Source organism: Ruditapes philippinarum, unplaced genomic scaffold (genome assembly GCF_026571515.1).
Source record: "Ruditapes philippinarum isolate M1 unplaced genomic scaffold, ASM2657151v2 ctg3559_1_1_1_1, whole genome shotgun sequence".
Lineage (NCBI taxonomy): Eukaryota > Metazoa > Mollusca > Bivalvia > Venerida > Veneridae > Ruditapes > Ruditapes philippinarum.
The window spans coordinates 45,962-58,476 of record NW_026857720.1 but is presented as its reverse complement, the minus strand read 5'-3'; the positions used below and the strand labels follow the sequence as shown (position 1 = coordinate 58,476).

Below are 12,515 nucleotides of genomic sequence, written 5' to 3'. Positions count from 1 at the left end.
ACGCAAAAGACATGTACGATGACTGGATTTAATTTATTTGGCATAATCAATAGTAATACTTTGGCGTAAAAGCAAATCATAAATAAGAAATGGAAATAGACATAGAATTATAACATGTATAATGCATTGGTTTAAAGCATGTATTATAATAATGACATTTGCTATGAAATTTACAACTTGCGCTAAAATATGCATTTTTATTTAAATATATAAAAGGCTTGTGTAATTATCATTATTAAGTATGATTTTTTAAATAAAGTACTGTTGTTTTTTTTAATTCGGCACTATTTTTGAAAAGATATATCTTTATTCTTCAATCCTTTGACAGCATGTGGCAATATTTTTTCGTCTTTGCTTCTAGTTAAAAGCCAAGCCAGTCTGTAAAGCCGCGCAGAGAAACCTTGCTCAGCCTTTGTCAATTTTCAGTAATTATTTTTTTTTGTTGATGATGTTGTTTTAAAGACCAAGTTCAGTAAAGGGAGAAAGAATAAATAATACTATGATGATATGAAGTGATAAATAAGTAGATGATAAAAAATCTGTACAATATATATAGACATTCATTTATGGTATCATAGCATGTCATGTACATGTTAATAAGAATATAGGGCTTTGAAAAAAATACTACAAATAAATACCATTAAAGATAACTGTTCTATAAACCCCGCTTAATGGGCGTGGTTATATGACCTTTTAACTGAACTATACTACCGTCAAATTACTTTTCAAAGTGACAACATGAAAACAATACATGTATAATAATATCTTACATGCTTAAAAGATTACAGTTTGTATATTAAATATATCACATCAAACAGTAGTACATGTATAAATATATATATACATACATTAAACTTTATAAGCTAATCAAACAATAATATAATGTAGATATTTACAAAACTGACACACACATACGCGCGCGCGCACGCACGCGCGCGCGAATACATACACACACGTCTATGGACTAGTTGAAAACTTTTCAATCACTTCTTGTTTCTTTAGGTTGACAACTAAACTATACGAGTTCATTTGACAGATATGTGCGTTGAAACTAAACAATTTTCGGATATTGCAAACATTTGGGCACATATCGTGATATAACATAACTTTCTTCGGACATTATGTGTATACAGACATTTTGTTATAGATTAGATGATGACGACATTAATTTATCAAAAATCGGTTAATTTGGATGATTAAGGGGCAAACAGAATAAATTTCAGTAACTAAATGATCAGCAATAACTCACCTTACTTCTTTCGGAATAGATATGATCACATACTATTAGAACAATTTTTAAAACCTTACACATCTGGTTCCAGCAAAAGTCTTAAGGGAAAAGTACAGATCCCGTGTAATAAATGGTGTTCATTTGCTTAACACACCGTGCGTCATTATCAGTTTGTACAGGCATTATCCAAGTTCAGGATTTTTAGATGGAACAATAATGGAATTCTTATATACAAGTATTAGAAAATCTATATATATTAATTGCGATTTATAATAAGCGTCGAGATTTATGGCCACAACACAGCTCATAGTTAACGGTTCCCGCGTTATTTTCAACTCATGTGTATACCAATGTAAATTTCAAAATATAGCAATTTTAAACAACCGAAATATCCGACATTCCTATTTTTTAATTTGTGCTATTCATTGTTAAAATCACAAATCATCGTTGATACTTTGTAGTGTATTCGCTATTTTGAGTTTTAAATCGCTTTACACACTTGGTATTGTTGTCGGTAAAGTTGTTGTTTTTGTTGATCCATCAGTGGTTGTACCTGATGTTGAGCCAGCAAGTGTTGTGTCCACAGTTGTTGTTTCTACAGTTGTTGTTGCTGTTGTCGTGATTGAACATGAGAGTTCATCCGAAAAATCGAAACAGTCCATATATCCATCACATAATTGTTTAAGCGAAATACAGTTGGTCCCAACGTCACACCAAAACGGACCTATAAAATATGACCACCTTTTAATGAATATAACTAGCGAAAATACTACTGCAGTACACAAATGCTCATCACTAGGGGAAAACTACTGCAATACATGAATGTTCCTCACTTGCGGAAAAGAAACTATTGCAGTACATTAATGCTCATCACTAGCGGGAAAAATACTGCAATACATGAATGATCATCACTAGCGAAATGAAAACTTCTGCAATATGAATGCTCCTTATTTGGGGAAAATACTTTTTCAATACAGGAATGCTCTTCACTATCGGAATATACTACTTCAGTTTATTAATGCTCATTACTAGCGAAAAAAAACTACTTGCATATTTGCTAGCGTACTAGAAAAAAATACCACTGCAGTATTTAAATGCACATTACAGCGAAAATTCTGAAATACTTCTGCAAAATTTGAATGCACATCACAAACGAAAATACAGTACTTGTTTGCATATTATCACCGGAACATCACTAGAGTAAATGAATTTTTATTACATGCGGAAATACTACAGCAGTATTTGAATATGCATAACTGCAGATTATTAGTTGTTATACTTCAGTTATTGAATGTGCATTGATAGCGAAAATGCGACTGAAGTAATTGAATGTGCATTACTAGCTACAAACTATTGCAGTAATTGAACGTGCATTGCTAGCGACAATACATGTTATACTCATCCCATGCAAATATGATAATGATTTTTATACCGTTCTGTGTGGGAGCATAACTTGAAATAATTGAATTTGCATCACAAGCGGTATTGCAAATGTAGTATTTGAATGAATATATCTGCAAATTACTGGCTGCAATACTACTGTAAGCATTGAACGTGCATTTCACTGCTGTAAACAAAAACACATTACAAGCGAATACTTCAGCATACTGAATACTACAGCAGTAATTGAGCATGAATGATAGTGGACATTACACTTCTGTTCTTAAATGTGCATTACTAGCTACAAACTATCGCAGTAATTGAACGTGCATTACTAGCTACAAACTATTGCAGTAATTGAACGTGCATTGCTAGCGGCGATACTACTGCAATAATTAGATGTGCATTACTAGCTGCCATATTACTGCATTACTAACGGTGATATTTTAACAATAATTATTTCATCACGCAAGGCTTGATATTAAAGCAGTAAACAAACATTAGAATGGATTTTATCAGTGTTCACACTTTTACTTACAGTCTGTCGTTTTTGGACCGCTTGTTGTTGTTGATGTTGTTGTTGTCCTCATGTTTGACTTTGTTGTCGTTTTCGTTGAAGGATCGAAAAGTACTGTAACAGCGCAAATTAAAGTTTTCATAAATCTTATACTTTCATACATCTAAAACTGAGACAGTAGCACGACACATTTATTGGTATTCATTAAATAAATAAATAAAAAAATAGTTTTGTTCAACTTAACCCGGAGTATATGCCAGTTGGTCAGAATATGACTTTTACCCTTATGTAAATTTCTTTTTTGTCTTTTTCACGGGGGTGGAACGCCATATGGATCTAAAAACTGAGCAACTGTAAAAATGTATGTGAATTTCCAAGATGTGAGCTATAACTCGATATGTGAAGGAGAAAATAGGTCAATCACAGGGTGGTAAGTTTTCAACTTTTTCAACATTTATATAAAATTCAAGATTTTTTAAAGAAAACCTAAATGAGATTCTACCCTCCTGTCTTTTCACTATATTAAACTGAAGTTTTTTGACGAGAAAGGATCGAAAATATTTTTCAAGAATTTTGTATAACCAGATGTATGTCTAGAAAATTAACTCATGTACAAAACTTCAAATCATTCGCTCACTCCGTTTCCCAGATATAATCAATTTTATTGTGAAATTGGCCCAATGAATGAAAACCGTTTAAACGCTTTTCACTCAAATCGGCCTAAAATCGCATAAAAATCGATTATCATTTTCATACCGTGAATATCTATATATAATTTATTGCTTGGTTTCAATTTCAAATGCACCAGTTGATTAAAAAAAAAACAATTTAAAAAATTATCATTATAGGCTAGTGGACCTCAGTGGAGTTACTTTAACCCATTTTTGTTTCGTTTTTATGCAGTTTTCGTGAAGATATTCTTTCCGTCGTGGGTTCTGGTGTGCCAAAAACATGCAGGTGTATAAAGAAAATGGTTCTAAAAGGACTCAAAATACAAAGTTTTCACAAAATCTTACCACCGAACGATGCTTAACATTCAAAATAAATCTTAATTGAAACATACATTTGGATTTTGCCCAAAATAAAGGAACTGCTGGTCAAAATTACAGTCGAGCTTTATAACATTATGTGCTGTTCAAAGAGATTTAAAGGTGATAAAGAAAACCATCTACAAAACTACGGATCACTTCAATAAAAGTAATTCAATAGCCAATCTTAAGGAACAAATAAAATCGCGTAGCTTTAGCTGTAAAATATATTAGTTTGTGTGTTTGGTAATTAAATATCACTAAATCAATAGGGTAATTATTTGGCAATAGAAATAATTGAACCGCGTCACGACAAAACCAACATAATGGGTTTGCGACCAGCATGGATCCAGATCAGCCTGTGCCTCCGTGCAGTCTGATCAGGATCCATGCTGTTCGCTATCAGTTTCTCTATTATTGTTTTAAAAAACGAGTATATAATTTTTGACACAAAGCGAATAAGTTTGGTATGATAAATAATTTCTCTCTGAGAAACGTAGCTTGGACAAGATTGAACAGCTGACAAATGATATGGGCCATATCTTTGTAAAGCTATTGTATCATACATGTATAAATTTTCTATAAATCATTTTTAAATTCATAAAGATAAGAATCACTTCAAGATTCCGCAAGTGTATTTCAAAGATTTTCACTCACAGGCACGCGTATTTTCTTATTAATTGTCATGCAGTGAATTGCAAGTGAACTTCTTAATTAAAACGGTTCTCAAAAGATATATTTTACTTTCGTGTCGAGTAAACAACGCAAAATCAAATCATATATGTATGATAATGGTAAATGAAGAAACATGAACTTATATCTATTTATAATTTTGGCAGCAAACTGTTATTGTAACATATTCATAAATGTTTATTAAATTAACATTTCAACGTTCCGATATACTTTTATCTGTGGTAATTTATTGTGACATGGGGGAACTGAAAAGAAGGAGGATAGAATCACATTTCGATTTTGTTTATTATTTTTTTAAAGAGCTTTAGATTTTATATAAAATTTTAAAAAGTTGAAAACTTACCCTGTGATTGACCTATTTTCTCCGCCACATCCACATCTGGGTCAGCTCAATTTTGAGATCCATATGCCCCCCCCCCCCGGTGTTTTTTGTCAATTTTAGCAAAAAAAAACATCTTTTTTTTCTTAAGAGAAACATTGTTGATCTTTTGTTATGGCTGTTAAAAGGCTTTGAAAATGCACGTTTGTCACGTGTTTAAATATTTAATAATGATGACATTGTTACAATTAAACTTACTGTTATATCGAATCAAGAACATTTTTCCTGACTGTAGAACAGCTTGAGAAAAGTAGTACGCTGATGTGACAATATTGAGTGTGTTGACAGGCACGTGGATTTGGACTTCCGCACTGATATGTATTTCTCCGCTGTCGAAAACGCTATAAGTTTTCACACTGAAAAAGAAATTTCTGTTACATGAGAGAGAAAACATAAAACACCTATAGTTATAATATATTTTCGCTTTGTCTTTCCATTAATTGTGCACGTTCCAGCCTTTACGATTTAAGCAAGAAATGGCATTAAATTAACGAGACTTCAATAAGCTATTTTTGGCTATATCGGGAAAGGCTATATGAAGCATTTCCGGCCTCCATTATGTGCAAAAAAAGCTTTAGACCCCTGAATGACAACAATTATACATTACAGTAAATAGATAAATCTTAACCTGTCTTATCATCTTTTACATGCATAAATGTTCCTCGTTTGATAAGATTTCTTAAAGAACAAAAGAAAGTGCAAAAAGTTTAGCGATAATCACACAGAACAATTTTTAAACGATCGCCACTGACAACCGCCATTCAGAACTACTTTTTGTATTTTCTGATCGCAAGATCAGATAAATACATAGCTAACATCCACGGTCTAACACAAAATTTCCTAACAGTCCTAACAACGCAAAGTAGTTCTTACTCAAAACTGCTTAAAAACCAGCAATTTAAAAGACAGAATAATTTTTAATGTAGGCATTTAACGAATTACAGTGCATTGAAAGTTCAGATTAGTCAATAGAAATATGAGGTTACAATCACAAATTTCGCGGATGAATATCATTTTAATCAATGAAAATGCTATTTTTAGCTATGTCGATTACTGAATACTCCAGGGCGTAGTATACAAATAAATCTGACTGCCGAGTATTGGAATATATACATGTCGGACTGTTTTGGTGAGAAGACTTTCGCTAAATTATTTTTATCAGTGTTAAACAGGTTTATCGTGAACAAAATACCTCGAAATTGATATTGTTTGGTTTTATTAACCTGTCAATTACATACTGATTACGCGGTCGATGCACACAGTATGTTAATCTTCGGTAGATGTTCGGTAAGGTCCGTGAGAAGAACGCTGTACGATAGAATTTAATTTAGTTTGTATCTACTCAGCGTTATAGCGCAATAGGGTAAATCACGTGTTTATAATCTAAGTGCCACACGTGTTTTAAGTTCGAGGCCTCGTTGGTCCATGTTTTTTTTCTTATTAATACTTTCAACATTATTGAATCTATATATGATTATTTTATGTTGTTCGTTTTGTTTGATTATGTTTTACTTAATTTTGTTATGCATATACTCTTTTTAAATAACATGTTTTTTTTAAGAATTCATGTTTAAAATTAAAACGGATTAAAATCAATAAATGTCATTTCAATGCCGTAAAACACACTACAAATCTGTTCTATTAAAATATACTGCAAAAATAAAGAAAGAGTACTAAAACAATGGCAACAGTAAGAATCGAACCACAGACCTCTCAATTATCAGACATTCTCTTTACCGACTGTCCTATTGTGAATTAAAGGTACTCCACTGAGGTACGGCCGAATGTCACAAAAAAAAAGTAAAATTTCACGAACCGATATTTTTTTGTTACCTGCGAGTTAGGGACATTCAAACAGAATCAGTGATACATTGATATTTGTTCTTTGGATTGGCAAGTCGTTTGAAATACATATTTTCTCCAATTTTGTGGGAAAAGCGTTTAAACACCTTTCAGTTTGCAAATCTGAATAAAAACAACGGTCACGTGATGATTCTCGGGATGACTAAAAAGCGAAACGGAGAATTTTTTGTGTATCGGCAGCAACGAAAGTGCGAAACCGGAATATACCAACAATCCATAAATTTAAAAGCAAATAATGGGTTTGTTTGTTAAATTTCTTGTTGTTCACATATGTTCTTGTGAGAAAAATCTTTCAAAAGCAATTTCAATATATTTAAAGCATTACATTGTTGTAATCATGTTTTTTTCTCCATAACAATGCTGAATTTAGCTAAACGTACGGAGTTCGAAACTGACATACACAAATTTTACAAATATTCTATGTTAATTTGAGAGCTTTCGTGTAATTATTAAATATTACAAATGTATGTATTAACTTTGTAATGGTTAAAATATCATGATATCTAGGCTAAGAAAATTTACTTTGTCAATCAGTGTAATGGGTCCTATTTCAAAGGTCACTTTGGTTTGTCTGACACCCGTTCAGGAAAAAAAACTTCGTAATACCTTTTATACAACGAACATGAATTTGAGTATTGTAAGCATAAAAAATCACACGCACACACAGAATGTTATTCCAGAATTTTCTCTTTAACTCTGATCAAAGCACTGAAAGCACTGGCTAAATAGAGAATGAATCCGGCCTCATTATAGGACATTTAGGCTTCAACTTTATTAGATAATATTTCTAATGTATGTCTAGTGCACATAATTAAAATTCTTTAAGAAAAAATCGATCTCCTTTGCTAGATAGATCTGAAATTTAATATTTATCATTTAACATACATACTTGCATATTTATCCGCATTGGTGATGTAAACTTTGTTGATGAAAAGATTACTATGATTTGATCTAGACATTCAAACTATAGGTAATTGATACCTGTTTTATGCACATGGTAAACATTATCAAGAAGGTCGGAAAAGAGTTACAATCTGGCTCTATTAATATTATTATTATCATTATTGATTTAGCAGATATCCTGATAATTTTTTTCTTATTGGAAGGCCTCCGTACTAGTGATGGGTCAATTGAGCTGTGCTTTAATGTTACCAATATATTGAAAGCTTCCCGGTGGAAAAGAAATTGAGAGCGTTATAAGAGTAAAAAAGGAAAACTGGAATAAAGACAATCAAGGCGACGGCAACGTTCACATGACGCAGCCCCCGACATAGTCAAGCTTCCACAGCAGGGTTATTGCCGTGACTAGTGAAATAAACTTAAAACTGATTATATAGTTGTTGTTTTTTAAACCCTAACTTTCTTTCAAATTAAACGAAACAAACAAAATCATGATACAGCAAGACAAATGTGAAGGGCAGGTAAGTAAAAGTAACTTTAAGAATTAAAAATCTAAATTTAGTATTACTTGATTTTATTCAGGCATTGTTCGTATATCTTCTCCGTGGTGCAAGGGTAACGCGCTCGTTTAGTGTGTCTGGGGTTCAAATCCAATTCAAGGCAATTATTTTTTATAAAGTTTCTTTGTTAAGGAAATAGCCACGATATGCAAGGATAAAGTGTGGCTGTCATAAAAATGAACATAAATGATTTTTGATGCAACTCTAGTCATGCAAAATGTTTCAAACTCTGGTACCAAGCAAGAAGAATTATAGTACATAAAAATAAACTTATACAGGAAAATAATACAGTTGTACAGTGCGATTTATATTGCAAAGATCAGAAAATACCACAGAGCTTGCAGCCTTTTGATTTATCTTGTTTTTCGTATGTATTTCTGGAGATTTAATGGGTGGTTCTCGTAATAATTTAAGATTCATAAGATTGTGTATTAAAAGCCTTTGTAAATTGTTTCGGAACTACTGGATATCGTTTTGAAAATTTTAGAGCTACTTAAGTATTTTAAACACGTGAACGAAAAATTTCACAGTAACAGGAATTAAAATTAATTTTCCTAAGTATTTCGATTATAGTGATTATACCGTAATCAAACGTTAAAGGTCTCCTAAGAAATGTTCTTTGGAATTAAAAAATAAGTGTAAGCACTAGAACATAAACCACCAGATTGCTTGCAAAATCTTTATCGGCAGGATAAATTGGTTCACAAAACATGATTTTTCACAGTCAAGATCAAATGAACAGACTGTCATTTTCTTCCTGTTACCGAATGATACGAACAGACTGTCATTTTCTTCCTGTTACCGAAAAAAAACACACCAGGAAGATTTCAAGTAGAGGACACGTCACTGACAGAATGTTCTTAATATTTGAATAGGAAAGAATTTGCTAAAGCCAATTTATGAAAGAGAAATCGGGGATGCTACTTATTAAATTATTTGCCTATAAAAGAGGATTTATTTTACTCGTTTAGATTATTTTCAAAAACAAAAGTCTCAAAAAGCAAAGGTTAGCTGATATTTAGATGTAAACTGTGATAGTTTATCCGTTTTTTCTTCAGTGCCTTCAACACTTTGATCTTATCTGTAGTACAAGTAAACTATATCGTTTTCACCAAAAAATCATTAAATTCTAAACAAGTTTCTAATAGAATCATAAACATTTATTGTATCATAGTTTGAAGACTTTTCTGTTGAAAACGTGTCTGAGTTAAATCGAATTCATATATATGCACAGTGCGTAACTGGAGTGCAGGTAATAAATACCAACACTCCAGAGCATGCCCATTGATGTATTCATTCTTTTTTTTTGGGGGGGGGTGCTTTTATGGAATAACGATAGAAATGCCACATTCAGAAGCTAGTTCATAGGTTTTTTTTCTGGGGTTTCATATTGTTACAATAGGAAACGTGCATTTAATTTTGCCTATGGTATGAATATGATGTAATTGTGTGTTGAACGTGTATTTACGATCCTATTAAGATAGCCTACGAAACGTCTCTCAAAACAGAAACAATTTTGCAAAGGTGGTACCTGAGTTCTTTCTCCACCAGAGAGTTGCCATAATGACCTATACAGTTTTTGTGTGACGTAACCCCCACTCCACCCCAAAAACAGACAATCAAATCAAATGAGACATGTCATTAACTGTATTTGATTTGCATACGTTATGGATAGCGTTAAATACATTTTAGTGTGATTTACACTGTGCTCGTTTTAGTATAAATATCACTGATGCATTATGTTTGCCTTAGAATATTGAAATTGAAACTGAAATGTCAATGAAAATAATTGTACATGTATATAATATCTTTCCGTTTTGTCTAGAAAATGACCGCTTCGCTGGCGTTTGATTTTTCAAGACAACGAAATTGCTACCTTGATTATCTTTTATACAGTTTTTCTTCGTTATACTCAAGTTATATAAACATGATAGGTTAGAGAGTTGAGAAAAAATCAATAGATTTTTTTACCCCCGTTTTCTCTGTTGTTCCAAAAATGTCCGTTGCGTATTTTAGTTATACCCGATGAATTGTGGGTAACTTCTGTACATGTCTGGGAAAACCAACTTTCATTTTTGCATCAAAAGCTAATGTGAATATGCATTTTCTAGCATAATTGTTGTTAGAGGGTTGGTTAAAGTGTAAGTTATTGTTATTTTAGTCATAATATTGTGATTTGTGGGGAAATTTGTATACATTTTTTTTGGACACCAAATTACCCGTCAGACCTCAGTGTAGCCCCTTTAACGAAAACTTTCACATAAAGCTGGCGTGACTTTCAATCGATGACTTATATACTCCACATTAATTCTCGTAAACTACACGTACCAAACCGAAGTGGGATCGAATATCTAAATGAGTCCTATAATGTATTCAAAATTGACAGGTCAATAAAATCAGACTATAAGGATTACAAACACGAAATGGAAATTCTCAATTTAGAATTACAATGTATTTGTTTTTATTCAGGCTACATATTACGTATTACTTCACCGTGGTGCAGGGGTATGGCGCTCGTATCGCGCTCGTTTAGGGTGTGAGAGGCCTAAGGTTCAAATCCTAGTCGAGCAACTTTTTTTTTAAGTGTCTTTTTTTAGAAAGTAGCCACGATATGCAAGGAAAAAGTGTGGCTGTCATAAAAAATGATTTTGATGCAACTCTAGTCATGCAAAATTCCATATGTATCAATCTCAAACTGTTATAGAGAAAAATCTTAACGCAGGCGCTGCGTAAGATGAATTATAGTATATAAAAATAAACCTATATAGGAGAATACATACAGATAGTCAGTATGATTTAGATTGCAAAGATCAGAAAATACCACAGAGCTTGCAGCCCTTTGATTAATAACCGCCGCTAAGAACACATTTTTGATAATCGCCACTAAATACTGACACTCAAAACCACGTTGTACAAAACTACGTTGTATACAACAACCACTCATTGCTACATTTAATAAATATATATTTCCAAATAAGAACACAAATATGACTCACTGAATAACTGACCCTAGATACTGTTGGCAGAACTTTTGGCCAAACCCATTTGTAGGTACTTTGTTATTATCCTTAAGATAATGATTCTTAATTTGTGTTTATATAGCACGTACAAATATAAAATTTATTATTAAATTAAGTTAAATTATATAATTAAATGACAATAAAATGAGAAATACATTTTATGACAGCCGCTCAACACAGCTACATAATATTATACTTTAAATGAGTACCGATACATCTGTATGATAAAAAACAAATTTAAGAAAAACCGTGAGAAAAATAAGAAGGTTAACAAATATTATATGACTGAGGCAAGACAGATAACACGAAAAGGCGGTTCAATAATTTTGTTTTAATATCAAATCAATAACTTTAGTCTTGTCTAAGACTCAACCCTTCCTTAATTTGTTTTAATTAAACATATTCGGCTTCCTGTTTTGGAACAGTTATCTATGAATTTTGGGAAATCATGAGGAAAATCGGCACGGATTCGAAGACTAGCTTTGTACTTAGTTTATCACGTCCGGTCCCATCATCCTAAGCGTTATATCCATTCAGTTTGGCATTAATTTTTCATTTCCAGTCCGATCATGTTTAGCGTTATACCAAATAAGTTTGATTATCTGTATCTCACTTCCGGTTTTATCATTCTTAGCGTTATACTAAATAAGTTTGATTATCAGTATCTCACTTCCGGTCCTATCATTCTTAGCGTTATACAAAATAAGTTTGATTATTAGTATCCCACTTCCGGTCCTATCGTTCTTAGCGTTATACCAAATAAGTTTGATTATTAGTATCCCACTTCCGGTCCTATCATTCTTAGCGTTATACCAAATAAGTTTGATTATTAGTATCTCACTTCCGGTCCTATCATTCTTAGCGTTATATCAAATAAGTTTGATTATCAGTATCTCACTTCCGGTTCTATCATTCTTAGCGTTATATCAAATAAGTTTGATCAT

The 12,515-nt window shown here is 32.3% G+C and overlaps 1 protein-coding gene across 1 annotated transcript in view; it reads right to left on the bottom strand.

Moving 5' to 3' along the window:
• Window positions 1–14: 14 nt before the first annotated feature.
• The window catches only part of LOC132750690 (uncharacterized), a 34,959-nt gene continuing 22,458 nt past the window's right edge, over window positions 15–12,515 (bottom strand). The window contains exons 20-22 of the mRNA XM_060740702.1: window positions 5,427–5,584; window positions 3,150–3,242; window positions 15–1,955 (exon numbers count right to left, since the gene is read on the bottom strand). Coding sequence (XP_060596685.1) covers window positions 1,723–1,955; window positions 3,150–3,242; window positions 5,427–5,584 — 484 coding nt within the window. The 3' untranslated portion in view covers window positions 15–1,722. The remainder of the gene's footprint in view (window positions 1,956–3,149; window positions 3,243–5,426; window positions 5,585–12,515) is intronic.